General features: G+C 41.3%; 3 protein-coding genes across 8 annotated transcripts in view; 2 read left to right on the plus strand and 1 right to left on the minus strand.

The window, feature by feature from the left end:
* Window positions 1-31: 31 nt before the first annotated feature.
* sftpba (surfactant protein Ba) lies at window positions 32-6,234 on the minus strand. The gene is made up of 10 exons (XM_058057051.1): window positions 6,097-6,234; window positions 5,956-6,008; window positions 4,169-4,243; window positions 3,588-3,716; window positions 3,399-3,509; window positions 3,233-3,313; window positions 1,808-1,991; window positions 506-564; window positions 367-430; window positions 32-286 (listed from the first exon to the last, which is right to left on the minus strand). Exons 1-9 carry the CDS (start codon window positions 6,146-6,148, stop codon window positions 374-376), a joined length of 801 nt encoding a protein of 266 aa, XP_057913034.1. The 5' UTR covers window positions 6,149-6,234; the 3' UTR covers window positions 32-286; window positions 367-373.
* The window catches only part of loxa (lysyl oxidase a), a 30,516-nt gene continuing 12,119 nt past the window's right edge, over window positions 53-18,449 (plus strand). For 2 of the 5 annotated variants that reach the window (XM_058056988.1, XM_058057009.1), the window contains exons 1-2: window positions 53-694; window positions 1,839-2,011. In XM_058056988.1, coding sequence (XP_057912971.1) covers window positions 1,963-2,011 — 49 coding nt within the window. In that variant the 5' untranslated portion in view covers window positions 53-694; window positions 1,839-1,962. The other 3 variants (XM_058056998.1, XM_058057019.1, XM_058057026.1) reach the window with 3 other exon arrangements.
* Window positions 1,871-18,388, plus strand: mpx (myeloid-specific peroxidase). Of its 2 annotated transcripts, none has more exons than XM_058056953.1 (17): window positions 1,871-2,011; window positions 10,994-11,217; window positions 11,318-11,383; window positions 11,465-11,549; window positions 11,766-11,941; window positions 12,028-12,160; window positions 12,479-12,608; window positions 12,686-12,892; window positions 12,969-13,329; window positions 14,657-14,817; window positions 14,912-15,170; window positions 15,513-15,683; window positions 15,776-16,013; window positions 16,086-16,303; window positions 16,434-16,468; window positions 16,566-16,601; window positions 17,965-18,337. In XM_058056953.1, the coding sequence occupies exons 3-17, from the start codon at window positions 11,320-11,322 to the stop codon at window positions 17,986-17,988; spliced, it is 2,298 nt and encodes a 765-aa protein (XP_057912936.1). In that variant the 5' UTR covers window positions 1,871-2,011; window positions 10,994-11,217; window positions 11,318-11,319; the 3' UTR covers window positions 17,989-18,337. The 2 variants fall into 2 exon arrangements, with proteins under 2 accessions (XP_057912936.1, XP_057912946.1); XM_058056963.1 differs by lacking the exon at window positions 1,871-2,011 and adding an exon at window positions 10,166-10,291 and having other exon boundaries at window positions 17,965-18,388.

Raw genomic sequence — 18,449 nt, forward strand, 5'->3', positions numbered from 1 at the left:
AGTTGGAAAACAAGCAGAACATCTTGGCAACTGAGCAACTAATCGTCCATAGGTCATTGACAATTTGTCTCATTTTTCAAATGATTAAACATTCATGCAGATATATCAGATGAATTTACTGTGTTGCCAAAAAATACAGCATTGAAGCAGGTACAGTATATTGTTATGAAATGCACATTAGCACAATCATACATCACAGTATATATTTAGATAAAGATGTCAGGAATAATATCACGAGAGAATTTGTTGCAACACCTGGCTCAGCTACATGAGTGCACACTCCACTCTAGAATGGGAGAAAAAAAACATTTACAATAATAATGTTACGTTATTCATGTTATTTTATTGCAAATCCGTCACATCTACCTGATGTTTACTGTGTGTTGTAGCTGAGGGGTTTCCAGGCAAATTTTTGACAGTAGAACAGAGTCTGCATGGAGGAGAAATAAAAGATCAGAATTTATTTATATTTGAAAATAAAATCTAAAATAAAAAGTTAACTCACTCCGCATTTGAGAGAGGTTTGCAGGTCTCTGCACCTGTATGTTGTCAGGGTGCAGGGGTCTTGAAGTGGGGGGGGAGGGCACATTCGGATTTGTTAGCATAGCAATTGGTGCATTTGATTCAAAACATGTCAGTCACGTGGTTATTTGTTTTGTAACAAAAACGTTGGACTGTTCTGCTTTTTAATAAGGTAAGGCTCAGTTGTGTTATTGTATTAGCACATTGTGGCTAACAACATTTGGCTCCGCACTGTTGAGTGAATGCTAACAAGTTGATGTCTATAGCTAGCATTGTTTAGCATACGGCTAAACAATAAAGATAGCACACCAATATTGAAGATAACACACAAAATAAATTTGTTTGGCTGCCCTACTATTAATTTATCGTTTATATCAAAGTCAAACATTAAAAGTCTGAATTTCACATCGTAGACCACCTTCGCCTGCTAGGCTAATATTAGCCAGACTTTTCAGGGCTATGACGGCAGGCTATTTAGGACGTTTGACACGGCATAAACATCTTGCGTATATAACATGCAAATTTGAATCACTTGGTCAATTAGGTAAATACTGTTGATATATATTGGACATATTAATTTAAAACATTCAATAACGTTCTTAGCATTTTTGGGATATCCAGTTGAATTCAATAAGTTGGACTCATGTTCAAGATGGCGGACATGAACGCAATTATGATGGCTACGATGATATGGATGATGGGTTTGTATTTCATGGCCATCTATTATGCAAAATTGATGTTATAACAGTAATATGTGTCCCTAGCTAGGTGAACCAACCCTGAGGATATGTTAAAAAGTGGATAAAGTGGAGACACACACTCTGTCTGAGACAAATGTGGACAACCTCGGCTCATTAACGTTAAAGCGACAGACAAACACATCATCGTGTTCCCGGTATGGATTGCTAAAAGCACATTTAAACTGCCTAAAAATTGCAGCATCAAGGTTCAATTTTGGACAATACATTTGCAATACACTATCGTGGTACTTCTGAGGCCTGTTTGAAATGTAGTTTTTTGTGTCTTTTTTTTATCGCTTGTCAGCATTCACACACAATTTGTAGCTTAGTTGCCCTTGTAACAATGGGAATAACTGACATTTAGTTTAAGCAGTTATGAAAGAGGTAATGTGCTTCCGGTTGGGAATAGAGCATCCCATGTTCCTTAAATGTACTCACAGTCGACCCACAAAAATTATCCCATGAGTTTTCTTTTCCTGATTGTACAAAAATAAAAATAACTAAAGTGTTATGAGTATGCAAGGCGTGTTGTAAGCATGACTGACCAATCAGAGGACCCTCCTGAATCTTGCACAGGCGGATGAGGGAGCAGATGGCCTGAGGGGTCGCGTAACTCAGGATGGCGTCCATCACCGTCTTGCTGAACCTGCCGATCAACACCTCACACTGACTGCGGTAGGAGGTGGGGACAATGTGACAAATGTCCTCCATCAGCTCCACCACAGCCTCCTGCAACAACAGTAAACAAGGTGAGGGAGTTCTTATCTGGACACTTTATTACAGGGGTCTCAAACACGTGGCCCGCAGGACACTAGTTTGAGGCCCCCGCCTTGATATGAAAGTTTAATGTTAGTGCGGCCTGCGCAAGTTTGATATGGATGCTATATGGCATCATGTACCCAGAAAAAAATATTCCATTTGATTAATGTTCATGTTAAAGGTTAAATAACCGTTAATAGTTATCCTCCCTATCCGTGTGGAAGTGGTAAGTTTTTGGCTATTTAAGTTTAAAGGAAATAACTTGAAGGCTACCATTTGCGAGTTAGCATGTGTCTCAAGACCCTGCAGTTGCGCAATATGTTGTAAATAAAAAGAGTATAAATGTGACTATAGTCGTGTTTTGTCATGTCTACAGGGCTCTAATAATGCTTTGTTAATTTTAATCTGAAAAAAATAATTTGTCCACCCACCAACTATATGTGGTTTCTTAAGTTTTTATTATTTGCCGTTTTATTATTTTTATTATATTTATTTATTTATTACTAATTGATTGATTTTCTTTATTCTTGATTTGTTTATTTATTTTTCATCTTATTTTGTGTAGAAAAATAAAAAGTAAGATATTTGAGAATAGTGGAATGTTTTATCAGAGCTTTCATTGTAGAAAATTGGAACCAGCGACATTTTTTAAATTTTTTTCAAAGTTTATTCATTTTTCTGTTTTAAAAAAAAAATGTTTTTTTTTTTTGAAAACCTGATGCGGCCCAGTCTCACCCAGACCCTAGCTCCAGTGGCCCCCAAGTAAATTGAGTTTGAGACCCCTGCTTTATTTGGTACAGTTGATGCCTGCTTTTGGAAAGGTGAAAACTGCAAGTAATTGATACGTCCATTAAAAAAAGTCTCTGAGACTTCAAACCCTCTTGCTGGCTTGACGTTGATGTTCTCTGATTTTGGATCAACGTTTGCAATAAAAGTAATTATTAAATTAGATCAACCCCAGAACACTTTCATTCATTCATTCATTTTCTACTGCTTATCCTCACGAGGGTCGCGGGGGCGGGGGTGGGGGGGGGGGGTGTTTGCTGGAGCCTATCCCAGCTGTCTTTGGGCGAGAGGCGGGGTACACCCTGGACTGGTCGTCAGCCAATCACAGGGCACATATAGACAGGTTTAACACTTATTAAATGCATTTACAACTTCAAAATGTACAGGTACTCTCCACTAATGAATGATAATGATGACGTAATTACCTCAGTCCTCTCTTTGGGCAACAGGTCATCCAATGTCTTGATAAAGAAAATGCAAAAGGCACACGGTGATGTGGGCTTCTCCTAACAAAACATCACAATTGATTTGAAAACTGTGTGGGAAATTCTTGTGATAGATGATTTTTAACATATGTTTTATACTACTCACATTGTCACCCGTCATGGCAGCCTGGAAGGCCTCTTTGACCGAATAGCTTAGCATCTCCTGCTTGTCGTTGGAGCCGCAGAGCCCAATGATTCTGCAAATGTCCTGCGGCTTCTGCATACACATAGATAGATGCGTCACTAATAAGGTATTTGCATATAAAAGACAGTATTCTGAAATGCTACTACTTACTGCGACAACGGTCAAGAAGCTGATAGCCACCGGGAGGATTTTGTCCACTTCCTCCTTGCAGAGTTCAATCATGCTAGCTTTCCCAGGCAGGTGGTCACACAGGTTGCCAAGGCTCTCCGTGATCTTTTTCTGAGAAAAAAAGAAGAATTTTCATTGCATGTTGTTCCAGTCCTGTAGGTTGCGGTCATGCATGTTACAAAGTGGAAAATTAATCTAATCAGGACCAACATTGAATGGGTTCTTGCTTCCCTCTATACATTTTTTTGCATAATCCTGCAAAGTAATTATCTTGTTGACCAAACAAGAAAGAGTTTTCAGTCCGAGCGACACCAACCCTCAGTCAAGACAGTACGTGAGAGTATGTTTTCCTGGTATGCAGACTGTTGTTGTTAGTCATATAAGAACACACTTGGTTGTACTCTGGAGACGTTTATCATTTATATCCTGCTGATAAAATTTGGAATACCATTCCAGGAATTTTCTTTTGTATCGAAACCAAATCCAGCAGTAGATAGCTGTGTGTGTGTAACATATCAGCGGTGCCGATAACAGTCAGGAAGGAATGTTTGCAGCCGACGCACCTGGAGGTCAGCGTTGGAAAGCAGGTCAACAAGGAGGTTCAATATTTTGGTGCAGTCATCACAGGGGCTCCCAGCCTGGGCACAAAATCAAAAAATGGAGATCAATTAGTATTTTAATGAGCCCCACTAATGGCTTAAACATGTGAAATAGTACTCTATCTGGAGTATCCAGACACAAGTACATATTCTCTTTCATCCAGGTCATTGTATTCTCTGGACGATGGTATTGATAGATGACTTTTCCCCTCTCATCAGAAACTCAAGGGTTGGCGCAGGATCCAAAGCAAGGCCAAGGTGGCTAAACATGACACAGCCATCTTTGAGGTGATTCCACTCCCTCACTGCCATTGGGTAGTAGAGGTCACACTCGTTGTATCTTAACTGTTGTTTTGCATCACCAAAGAGTGAAACCGTTTCTGGGCATTCCGCTACCTAATTTAACCTGAGCAGTCCAATAGCGATTGATTCAATGTCATTGGTACACACGTTTTATGGCAGAGTGCATGGGTTACATTCCCAACCAGGGTGGCGTCAGGAAGAAAATAAAAACGTTTCATGCAGTTGACTTACTGTAGTAATCCCTGCCAGGGACGTAACCAATTATTAAACGTAATCAATTATTTAATCAATTAATGAGGAGATGGGCGGCACGGTGTTCGAGTGGTTAGCGTGCAGACCTCACAGCTAGGAGACCAAGGTTCAATTCCACCCTTCACCCTCGGCCATCTCTGTGTGGAGTTTGCATGTTCTCCCCGTGCATGCGTGGGTTTTCTCCGGGTACTCCGGTTTCCTCCCACATTCCAAAAACATGCTAGGTTAATTGGCGACTCCAAATTGTCCATACGTATGAATGTGAGTGTGAATGGTTGTTTGTCTATATGTGCCCTGTGATTGGCTGGCGACCAGTCCAGGGTGTACCCCGCCTCTCGCCCGAAGACAGCTGGGATAGGCTCCAGCACCCCCGCGACCCTCGTGAGGAAAAAGCGGTAGAAAATGAATGAATGAATGAATGAGGAGATGGATTCGTCTTCTTAGCCTTTTGGATATTTGGAAGCTTCCAAGACTTTTTTTCTTTTCCATGATCCATAAACACATCAAGTCCAATATGTCTGACCTCAAATTCAAAGCAAAACAAAAATTCCAATTGGCACACTCAAGAACACACTCGCGACACTGAAAGGGGGATGGAACTAGACTCCTGCCCCGTTTGTACAAGGACCGGATAGCATGTAGTAGCGCGCCATCAATCTCGTACTCCCGGAGCACCCCCCCAAAGGACGCCACGAGGGACACAGTCGAATGCCTTTTCCAGGTCCACAAAGCACATGTAGACTGGTGAGGGTGTGAGGGTGTAGAGCCGGTCCAGTGTTCCACGACCAGGACGAAAACCGCATTGGACCTCTTGTAACAAAGGTTCGACCACCGACTTTCCCAGGGAGGCTGAGGAGTTTGAGCCCCCCATAGTTGGAACACACCCTTCTTCTTGATGTGTGATATGACAAAATATTTTCTGTATATAGTTCATGTGCCCAAATAATATTTCAATAATTTTGTCATATCACACATCAAGAAGGGTGACCGGGGCAAGTGGGCACCCTTCAAGTGGGAACTATATACAGAAAATATTTGATAATGCAAAAATAATAATGCCCCATTATACAACTACTGTTGTGTACAACAACTAATGTGCCGACTGTAATAGTATAAAATTTACACACAATAATGTTAAACAATGTAACTTCAAAAAATTAAGGAAATTCTTGTAAAACGATATAAACATCACTTACTTCCATCACCGTAGCTGGTGTGTCAAGCGAGCCATCACTATTAAAGGTCAGCGCTGCAAAGAAATCATTTGTATTAAATGTGTAATTTCATTTTCATATTATTAATACAGTATCAATCTACTATTATATTAAATGTCTCACCAACGCTTTGCAGACCAGTGAAAAGAAACAATGCAAAAGTGATGGAAATCATCCTCTCGTCTTGATTCAGTATCTTCCTTGATCACATCTGTGCAAGGAGCCACAGTACGCTGCTTTTATTTGATGCCTAGAGTCCCGACCCCACCAGGTTTTGAGGTGAAGAAAAAAAAAATGTGAAGGTGTGTATGATAAAATGCTATTTGCAGTGTAGTGGAACAGTCCCCTTTCATTTCCTCACAGGTGTGAATAGGTCAACAGATGTACTTCACAGTAGTTATGGTTCTGCATTTAAAAGAGCTTTATACTGATGCCTGTTTTGCAGTTTGCATGAATCAGGAGACAGCCTGCCATATAACTAACTTGTTGACATTTTGGCCTTGGTGGAGGTCTGCAACATTCACTTTGTGTCATCATTGTTATAAAGAAGGGGTCTCAAACTCAATTTACTTGGGGGCCACTGGAGCTCAGGTCTGGGTGAGACTGGGCCGCATCAGGTTTTAAAAAAAAAACCAAAAAAAAAACGCATTAATTAAAAACAAAAAAATTTAAAAAACTTTGCTTTGGTTCCAATTTTCTACAAGAAAAGCTCTGATAAAACATTCCACTGTTCTCAAATATCTTACTTTTTATTTTTCTACACAAAATAAGATAAAAATAAATAAACAAATCAAGAATAAAGAAAATCAATCAGTAATAAATAAATAAATATGATAATAATAATAATAAAACGACAAATAATAAAAACTTAAGAAACCACATATAGTTGGTGGGTAGACAAATTATTTTTTTCAGATTAAAATTAACAAAGCATTATTAGAGCCCTGTAGACATGACAAAACACGACTATAGTCACATTTATACTCTTTTTATTTACAACATATTGCGCAACTTGAGACACATGCTACCTTGCAAACTAGAGAGCTAGCCACCTAAACGGTAGCCTTCAAGTTTAAACTTTAAACTTAAATAGCCAAAAACTTACCACTTCCACACGGATAGGGAGGATAACTATTAACAGTTATTTAACCTTTAACATGAACATTAATCAAACGTAATAATTTTTTTTTGGGTACATGATACCATACAGCATCCATATCAAACTTGCACGGGCCGCACTAACATGTAACATTAAATGTTACATGCTCAGTATTGTAGACATCTATTTTTTAAAATCACTTTTCCACATTGCATTAAGGTGAGATCATTGCTTTCAAGTCAACATCAGGCTGATATGCACTACACTTTCACATGTCACGTCTGTAAATTTGAGTAGGAATTACAAGGCAGAACAGAGTGTTTGTCCAACATGTTCAGACGATATTTGCATTCGGAGGTTGAAATACCAAGGTCATCCATAGGGCTTGCATAAGATTCTATTTTCCATTATGTTTATTTGTGCATAAATGCACATGCTGGCTGCCAAAGCAGACCCGCAATGTCATATTTTCACATTATGTATAGTATGGGCCACTGTATTTACCGCTATATGTCGCTTTTACTATGTTTTCATGTAGTGTTTTGCAAGTGAAATTATGACTAGGGTGGTGCAATTAATCCTCTGACCTGCAAAGGGCAGAAATGGCTCTACTGGAGCAGTGATTAAAACCTTAAAGCAGGGGTCTCAAACTCAATTTACCTGGGGGCCACTGGAGCTAGGGTTTGGGCGAGGCTGGGCCGCATCAGGTTTTCCAAAAAAACCCCAAAAAACGCATTTATTAAAAACAGAAAAATGAATAAACTTTGCTTTGGTTCAGATTTTCTACAAGAAAAGCTCCGGTAAAACATTCCACTGTTCTCCTACTTTTTATTTTTCTACACAAAATAAGATCAAGAATAAAGAAAATCAATCAATCAGTAATAAATAAATATAATAATAATAATAAAACGGCAAATAATTAAAAATTAAGAAACCACATATAGTTGGTGGGTAGACAAATTATTTTTTTTTTCAGATTAAAATTAACAAAGCATTATTAGAGCCCTGTAGACATGACAAAACACGACTATAGTCACATTTATACTCTTTTTATTTACAACATATTGCGCAACTGCAGGGTCTTGAGACACATGCTAACTCGCAAACTAGAGAGCTAGCGACCTAAACGGTAGCCTCCAAGTTATTTCCTTTAAACTTAAATAGCCAAAAACTTACCACTTCCACACGGATAGGGAGGATAACTATTAACAGTTATTTAACCTTTAACATGAACATTAATCAAATGTAATAATTTTTTCTGGGTACATGATACCATACAGCATCCATATCAAACTAGCGTGGGCCGCACTAACATTAAACTTTCATATCAAGGTGGGGGCCTCAAACTCGTGTCCTGCGGGCCATATTTGGCCCGTGGGCCGCGTGTTTGAGACCCCAAAGTTTACACAAGTTATACGATGCCAAAGTTTCAGATAACGAGGTTTGCGCATTTGGAAGTGAGTTTGGAAGTTTGGGATGACTCAAAACAATCAGCTTCAAAAGGTGTGGCAAAACTATCCCATTGTGATGTAACAAGGATACAAGGATGAAGAGTCTTGAATGAGTCATGTTGTGTCTATTTATTGTTGTATATATCACTATTTTGATTTATAATTATTATTATTATTATTATTATGGTTAACCTTCTGCTATGCTGCCCCATGTGGATGACGGCAGTATTGCCATCATGATTTCCTTTTGAGGCCTTTTGAAAATGATTTAACAGCACTATCTGTGATGAGATATTGAGACTAAGCTAACTTATTGTAGTGCTTCCTTATTATGTACAGGAAGAGGCGTAATAAGCCATTTTTGTCGTGAATGCGGAACAATGTCCAATGCTGTTGTTTTCCTGAAACTGTAAGACGTGAACTTTGATACGCAGTTGAAGCTCACTGGGTCACTTTCTGTGTGACTGTAAAAAGCTGCTGTTTCCCAACAGAGCCAAACTAGCGTCTGGCTAAGTAACAAGGTGAAATGGTGAAATGGGAATGCTTGCTACATCCTTAAATGGTTGACCAACAACATCACATCCAAGGCTGCATGTTTCTGCTTTCCGTTAGCTCTTAAAAGGGAACTGAAGTCGCCTCATGTTTTGTTGCAAAACAGTTATGGACGCAATTCTACAACTAACTTATTTTCAACTGTAAATATAGTTAAATAGATATAGTGCATTTTTTATTTGTTGAATTTGTGTCTTTTTGCTCGAAATGATACAAGACAGCATGATGTTAAAGACTTATAAATGTTACTGTCACACAAAAAGGAAGAAGGAGGAAAGGTTTTGTCTAAGATTCAGATGCTGTTTTTGGCACAATTATGTCATACATCTTAAACATGGAGTCAATTTTCAAGCATTTTGGTGCTAGGTGCTTTTGTCTGCATTTGCTTACTAGTCACACACCTCTGTGTTGATGTTAAATGATGTTTACCCAGTTTCAGTAGATCTGCCTTTTTCCCAATTGCAGAACATCTCAGTTAAAGCGGTACTGGTCAATATTGTTAAATTGGTCAACACCACCTCTGGGAAAACAAAAAAAAATTACTGCAAGAAAATGATCCATATCTGGAACCAAAACAGAGTTGTCATACGAAACCTCCTAGATAAAACCATAAACGCCTCTCTACAAGACAGTATAGAATCCTGTGAATTCTATAATAATATTTCTGATAATGTACTACAAGCATGGCATTTTTCAATTAATGCATTTCTGTTTTCCAGAACATTTTGACACCCAGGTGCATCTCAACAAGATAGATAAGCTATGTATTTCAGGAGTTCAGTTCAGGCAAAGAGACCACTTAAAGCCTAAGGAAGTTTTTGAGGTTCAAACCTGTAGTTGACAAGAACAAGAACACTTTTCTGACTTATAAATGTACTTTACATATATAGTGGACTTCCTTATATGGGTGTGACTGTAAGCCAGACAAGCTCCCTGTCCTCCCCCAAGCTCTGCTTCCCCGACTTGTTTACAATTAGTATACTAATTGTTTTTATTAATTTTTATTAATTAATTTGTATTAATTCTTTATAAAGACGTCACCATCAGGCACACGCGGTTGGAGTTCCTGATTCCCTATTTTAATCTGTAAAAGGCATTTCACACTGGATTGTTTTGTGAACATTGGCCGCTATGCAGCTGATCTAACCGACAGACTTGCTGAAGCCCGACGCCTTTCGAACGTTACTTGGTCGTGTGGAAGTCAGAAGAGAAAGCAGTAAGTAACAATTTATCAGTGTCCTAACTGTCATGGAGCAAAAGCGCTTGTCTGTGTAGCATTATAGAGTGTGCATACAGGGAGCCACCACAATTAGTGGCCAGATTAGATGTCATCGATGCTAAAATGTAAAGCTACTTACCATTGAGAGACCTCTTGAAGTAACATCTTTTCTTGAGAAACTTCGGACTGTACAGTCTCTACTTCCGAATCGGATTAGGGATCCAACACATATGAGTGACATTTTAAAATGATAGATTTATTATCAATTCAATTCAAGTAGGAAGTCCTTTTAAGCACTCGTGAGTGTGACCAACCACAGCGCAGTGGGCGTGCCTGGAGGCGGGCTGTGGGTGGAATGGGACTGTTTTTGCGGGAAGCATGAAATCCAAAGAAATACAGCTGAATAGGTGCAGATTCTGGAAGAACTAGAAAGTTTTGTGTGCTGGTTATAGTGTGTGGCTGCTCTATCCATACCATTGAGTCCATAACTCAATACAAAGGACAGAAGAATGAGCATAATAGGTCCCCTTTAAGAAATTAAGACATGCATTCTAGAGTTTCACGTTATGTGTAGTGAACCTATAGAAGTTTAATAAGGAATTGAACTACTGAAATGATTTAACATCTAATTTATTCAGATACACCTGCACACTCTTTTCATTGGACACCATTAGTATGTGTGCCATAATTTGCTTGCAGCAACATCACACGACGCCCCCACTGTGGATTGTTATGATGACCTGGTGGTGATAAGAATAGACGTTTTATTTCATCATGGAAACAACAAGGAACAAGGAAGTTGGCTGTTTACGGACAAGAGATTCACCTAGCGGGGCAGTCCGAGGGCGAGGCCTTCACAGGGCGCCAAATAAAAACAGGCGCACCACGAGGCAGCATTGTCACCATTTTGAGATTTCTGACAGGTAGTGTCTTCCTACTATTTCTGTTTGACTTGACTTTCTGGTATTTTTTATTGCTGGTTGACAAATTGAACATGTTACTCATACTTCTAATTGCTTTCAGAGATGCATCCTTCTGTTCTGCTCATGCTGGGCATCTGCCTGGTTCCTGCACACTTGAAACCAGCAGGTAATATCTGCATATCTGATTTTTTTGTAGGATTTATTTGTTGTTGTTGCAGAAAGTTTGATTTTTTTTTCTTTTTTGTAGAACATCTCGATAGCTCTTTCCTTCAATGGTGCTTTGAGGAAGCCAGACAGATTGTTGATGATGCCTACACATACTCCAGAGCAGAGTGAGTTTTTCTTGCTTTGACAAACACACTGGGATCAAAAAGTTAGATTAGCATCAAATTGTAAAATTTGCAAACAGTTACACTTTTTCATGTATTCACAATAACTAACTAAGCTTGCTTAAGCATTATTTTAAGTCAAACAGCATTCAAACCGTGACCTCCTTGGTGGAGGTTAACAGCTTAACCGGAACATACATTTTTTGTATCGTCCTCCAGGAGTCTGAGGAGGGTGCGGAAGGACGTGGTGAGTCCTCACGATGCTCTGCGCCTGCTGAAGCAGCCTCGAGGAGAAACGCGCTCCTTTGTGAGGGCCGCCGACTACATGCAGCAGACTCTGCGCCTTGTGCAGGAGAGGATGCACCGCGTCCACAAGCGCTCCCTCAATGCAACTGGTAACACATCCACACACATGCAGAATACTCCTTGTGGTCTTGGGAGGTTTAATAACTAATAAATGCTTTTGGTTGGTTTTTTTTAGATTTGCTGTCTGCGGAGGATCTGGAGAGATTAAGCATGATAACAGGATGTGCAGCTCAAGTCAGGCCTCCGCCGTGTAGTAGTACGCAAAACCTTAACACCTATCGCACAGCCACAAGCATCTGCAACAACCGGTGAGCACTATTTTTCTCTCTTCACTTTGTCCTCCGTTACAATAAATATTTATGCTGTCCTTAAAATTGAAAAGAAGGGAGAAAGGTGAACATATTTAGCTGTCGGTATGTTAATTTCCTTTTATTTAATTAACATTTATTTTAAACTCCTAAAGAAGGGACTGTCAAGTTCAATACCACACAAACACAACGGCAACCCAACGGAAACCTGTTTGTGTAATACAGCTTGGGCCATACACCGCAGAGAATGTATACATTTCCTTTGGAGTTTCTCAAGCGGCGTTTCTACACACAAATGTTAACTTTTTTTTTTTAAAGAAATAAACCCCGACTGGGAGCTTCTAACACCCCGTTTGCCCGCTGGCTGCCTGCGGAATATGACGACGGCATCTCGCTCCAAAAAGGGGGACAACCCAACCGGACCTTCAACAACTTCATACTTCCACTGGTACTTATCACTCAGTGTAAATATTCAGTTATATTGAGATCAATGAACACCATTCTGAACCTGTCCTACGCCTGCAGGTTCGACAGGTGTCCAATAACATCCTCAGCACCACAGATGCGGGCGTGGTTAGCGACAGGGAGTTTTCTCACATGGTGACGTTGTTCGGTCAGTGGAACGACCACGACCTCACCTTCACGCCCTTCTCGCCCAGCATCCGCTCTTTCAGCAATGGGGTCAACTGCGATGAGAGCTGCGAACGCACTGAGCCATGTATCCCCATCGCGGTCAGTTCCCAGGACTTGAATCAGCCAACAGAAATGACATTTCTGTTCTTAACTGTGGAGTTTTTTTTACAAACAGATTCCTCCAGGTGACCCACGCTTGCCCACAGGGCCAGACAGCTGTATACCCTCGTTTAGATCCGCCCCTGCTTGTGGGACAGGGTTCTCAGCCTACAATTTCGGAGGGGAGCCCAATAAGCGCGAGCAGATCAATGCTCTGACGGCCTTTCTGGATCTGGGCCAGGTGTACGGCTCAGAGGAGAAGCTCGCCCTCAGCCTCCGCGACCTCAACAGCGAAGGTCTTCTGCGAGTCAATTCCGAGTTCCGAGACAACGGCCGGGAGCTCCTGCCCTTTCACCCTCTGCAGGTCAAGATGTGCGCTACCCGCAGGCGGGTCACCAATGACACCAACGCCCGAGAAGTTCCTTGTTTCATTGCAGGTCAGTCATCCTATAGGTATAAACCAGGGGTCTCAAACTCAATTTACCAGGGGGCCACTGGAGCTAGGGTCTGGGCAAGGCTGGGCCGCATCAGGTTTTCCCCCCAAAAAAATGCATTTATTAAAAACAGAAAAATATACAAACTTTTTCAGCGCTTTGGTTCCGATTTTCTACAATAAAAGCTCTGATAAAACATTCCACTGTTCTCAAATATCAAATATCTTTTTTATTTTTCTGCACAAAATAAGATGAAAATAAATAAACAAATCAAGAATAAAGAAAATTAATCAATCAGTAATAAATAAATATAATAATAATAATAAAACGGCAAATAATAAAAACTTAAGAAACCACATATAGTTGGTGGGTAGACAAATGATTTTTTTCAGATTAAAATTAACAAAGCATTATTAGAGCCCTGTAGACATGACAAAACACGACTATAGTCACATTTATACTTTTTTTATTTACAACATATTGCGCAACTGCAGGGTCTTGAGACACATGCTAACTCGCAAACTAGAGAGCTAGCGGCCTAAACCCAAGTTATTTCCTTTAAACTTAAATAGCCAAAAACTTACCACTTCCACACGGATAGGGAGGATAACTATTAACAGTTATTTAACCTTTAACATGAACATTAATAATTTTTTCTGGGTACATGATACCATACAGCATCCATATCAAACTTGCGCGGGCCGCACTAACATTAAACTTTCATATCAAGGCGGGGGCCTCAAACTAGTGTCCTGCGGGCCACATTTGGCCCGCGGGCCGCGTGTTTGAGACCCCTGGTATAAACGTTAGCATAGCTATGCAGCATAGGACAATTATATGGGATAAAGACAATAATATAGTAAGGAAACTTGCTGTACAAGCTGTCTAAAGTAGTTTCACCTCCATAATATCGACTTGTGTTAAATACTGTATAATAGGGTAGCATTGCAGCAAGGCAGCTGCACAGTGTCCTAGTGGTTTGCATGTTGGCTTCCCAATCAGGAGATTTGTGGGTTCTATGTGTGGGTTTTCTCTGGCTACTGTGGCTCCCTCCCACTTTCCAAAAGTATACATGTTAAATTTAATTGGAGACACTAAATTGTCCGAAGTTGTGAATGTGAGTGAATGGTTATTTCTCTATGTGCCCTAGCGACCAGGCCAGGGTACACCCCGCCTCTCACACACAGGATGCAGCATGGCATCATAGCTTAGCATCTCAAAATAGCATGGTGTATATCACATGGCACCTTAGCATCACTTATAATTGCAAATTACAATCATGGACTGTTGCATAGAATTTGTAACAATGTCCAACTTTCACGTGCTGAAGGTGACGTCCGCGTGGATGAGAACGTCGCTCTGACTTCAATTCACACTTTGTTCATGCGTGAACACAACCGTCTGGCCCGTCAGCTGAAGCGACTGAACCCCCAGTGGGACAGCGAAACTCTCTACCAGGAGGCCCGCAAGATCATGGGTGCTTACACACAGGTTGGATGCCCAAACACGCAGCCCTTAATAAAAAAAACATTCCTACCTTCATGCTTTTATCTCCAAAGTCGTGAATCCTGAACTTGTCTCACAGGTATTTGTGTTCCGTGACTACCTGCCGCACATTGTGGGCGATGATGCCATGCGCAGACAGCTGGGTCCTTACCCCGGTTACGACCCCAATGTGGACCCCAGAATCGCCAACGTCTTTGCCACGGCCGCCTACCGCTTTGCTCACTTGGCCATCCAGCCCGTCTTAGCCCGCTTGGGTCCAGACTACAGAGAGGACCGTCAGTTCCCCAGTGTGCCCTTGTTCAAGGCCTTCTTCACCCCCTGGAGAATTATATTTGAGGGTAGGCTTCATAAAAACACTACATGAAGTAGCAGGCGGTAATATCCATTACCATTACAAGTGAGAAGCTACTGGCACAAACAGAAATCTGTAGTTCTCAGGATTTGGTGAAATAACCAATGTAGAGTAACATACATTGGTCACATTCTTTATACAAGTATACAAACGCAGTATAAAATGTAGTTTTACACATTAACTGTGCAGTTGAAGCATGACTCTGTATCGAATATACAGTATTACAAAGGTAGCTTCTTTTACCACAGCGCTAACTGCTGGATATGGTTGGCTGATATGCTACTTTCCCTGAATACAAAATCCTTCATTTTTGTTTTTCTTCCTGCAGGTGGCATTGACTCGCTGCTGCGTGGTTTGGTGGGTCGCCCTGCGAAACTGAACACTCAGGACCACATGATGGTGGACGCTTTGAGGGAGAGGCTCTTCCAGTTTGTGCAGCATCTGGCTTTAGACCTGGGTTCCCTCAACATGCAGAGGGGGCGGGACCACGGCTTACCCGGTACGGTATATCCCACCCACTGACATTGAGATCCTCATCACCTGTCAATCACAGATATTTCCTCATGCCTTTTTTGTGGTTTTCCTGCCTAGGATACAACGCGTGGCGCAGGTTCTGTGGCTTGTCCCAGCCCAGGAACCAAGCCCAGCTGGCCCAGGTCCTGAACAACAGTAATCTGGCTCGTAGGCTGCTGGAACTCTACGGGACACCTGACAACATTGACGTCTGGTTGGGTGGCGTAGCCGAGCCCTTCGTCCGCGGTGGCCGCGTGGGTCCTCTGTTTGCCTGCCTCATTGCAACCCAGTTCCAGAGGATTCGCCAGGGTGACAGGTCGGTCTCCTCGATATCTATCTATCTGTCTGTCTATCTAGCTATATATCTATCTAACGTTCCTTTTGAAAGATTGTGGTACGAGAACCCGGGCGTCTTCACTGCGAGGCAGCGAGCCGCCCTCTCCACCGCCACGCTGTCCAGGATCATCTGTGACAACACGGGAATCTCATCCATCCCCAGAGACGCCTTCAGTGTTCTATCCAGGCAGAACCTCCTGGTCCGCTGCTCCAACCTGCGGCGTTTCAATCTAGCAGCATGGAGAGAGCGGAGCTGCACAGACTTCTTAGGTGAGACTATTTTGTTACCATTACACAAAAACTACAAGCCCACCCACAATGTGGTGATCGACAGATGTAGTTTGTCGTGTGTTTCTCTCACCGAAACTTACCGTGTATGGTGTTATCCTTTGTTTTGCAGAAACTGGTAGCTGTCCTGAAGACAAAGTTGAAGAGGTCAGTGTTCCTCTTATTAAACTGCACATTCAAGTAATAATAGAAGTTATGTCTGTACAAGTTTGTTATTACATCTTTCTTGTTGCCCACATTTCAGGACCAGGATTTGCTCAATGATGAATTGGATAATGAGGTATTTATCACATTTTATGTATGTTTGACAGTGATGGTTTTAAATGCACAACCCAAACCAATTTATCTCACATTTGGTGCTCATAAACTGCTCATAAACTATTCTATTCCTCCAAATATCCATTTAGCACATAAAAGCAGATATAAAATGTAAACATCAATATAAAACAGTGATTCGGAAGAATGAAAAGCAGCACGGTTGCCGAGTCGTGAGCATGTTGGCCACACAGTGAGGAGATTGGGAAGACCTGGCTTCAATTCTCCGCTTGGGCAGCTTTCTGTGGAGTTTGCATGTGGAGTATGTGGGTTTTCTCCGGGTATTCCGGTTTCCTCCCACATTCCAAAAACATGCTAGGTTAATTGGTAACTCCAAATTGTCCATAGGTTTGAATGTGAGTGTGAATGGTTGTTTGTCTATATGTGCCCTGTGATTGGCTGGCGACCAGTCCAGGGTGTACCCCGCCTCTCGCCCAGCTGGGATAGACTCCAGCACCCCCGCAACCCTTGTGAGGATAAGCAGTAGAAAATGAATGAATGAATGTAATATCAGTAAGATAATTCCGGTGATAAACACAGGAACTCAAAATAATCCACAAAGTCAAGACTGGTGAATTCCAAGCATTTTTCTGAATGAATACACGCAAAGCGGACCTATTATGCTTATTTTTGACTCTTTGTATTGAGTTGGCGACTCCTCGAGAGCAGCTACACACAATAACACACACAAAAAGCTTTCTAGACCTTCCAGAATCTGAACCTATTCCAGCTGTATTTCCTTGGATTTCCAAAATGGTCTGTTTTAATTTTTCCACTTGCGTCCTGCCTCCGGGTGCACCCACTCCGCTGTGATCGCTCCCACTCGACCAGTCCGGGGTGTACCCCGCCTCTCGCCCAAAGACAGCTGGGATAGGCTGCAGCATACCCGCGACCCTAGTGAGGATTAAATGGATGGATCTAAAATATTGGTTGTTCAAAACAAATGGTTATGTCACTTGTTTATCTAGCCACTTGTTACCAGGCAGAGTTCATATGACCAGTAAAATAGAGTATTTTCCAGCCATGCCCCCAGGAAGCGGTAGAAAATGAATGAATGAATGAATGAATGAATCTTGCTAGGTTGGCTGATCTTTTTGAATGAAGAAATGATCAAACTTATGAGAGGATTTTTCTCACATTTGGTGCTTATCAATAGTCCCTAGGGACACATATTGCTGTTCGAACCAGTCTTTCTGCATATTAAAGAAGACCTGTCAATATAAAACAGCAATTGAGAAGAAGGAAAAACAGCACCACCTGTCGGCCCTGGTGTGCCACTGTCCCCAGAATCTCCCGAAAGTATAATTTCTCTGCTTGTTTCCCTGCAGATCCCAGACAGCCACTTGGCCTGAGAGACCTCACTCCAACATCAACAATCTGCCATTGTCTATTGTCCTTCCTTCCATCCTTCTTTCTCTGCGCTAAATCTGTAGCTTCCGTCGTGGAGTTTAATGCTCAGTTTTGTGTGAAACACGTTATCTTCGCCAACTGACACCGTGTCCATCAAATGTGCACGCCAGCGGCAGACACGCAGCAACATTTGTAAACCGTGTCGTCTTTTTTGTTACAGCTGCCTGTCTATTTGTAGTTTACCAGTATTATGCTGATTATTTATGTAGTGATGATGTGTGTTGTTGTTGTTGTTGTTGTTATTGTCGGCTTGTTTTATTGCATCTTTTTCATATGCGCTCAATAAAACTGTGGCTACCGTAAATGTTTTCTCCTGGTCTTATTTGGAAACAGTGATTTGATGAACTGTTGTTGATGAGGACATTTGAAATGTGTATGACAGAGAACAATTTTGTAATATGTC

The sequence above is a fragment of the Doryrhamphus excisus genome, chromosome 2 (assembly GCF_030265055.1).
Source record: "Doryrhamphus excisus isolate RoL2022-K1 chromosome 2, RoL_Dexc_1.0, whole genome shotgun sequence".
Taxonomy (NCBI): domain Eukaryota; kingdom Metazoa; phylum Chordata; class Actinopteri; order Syngnathiformes; family Syngnathidae; genus Doryrhamphus; species Doryrhamphus excisus.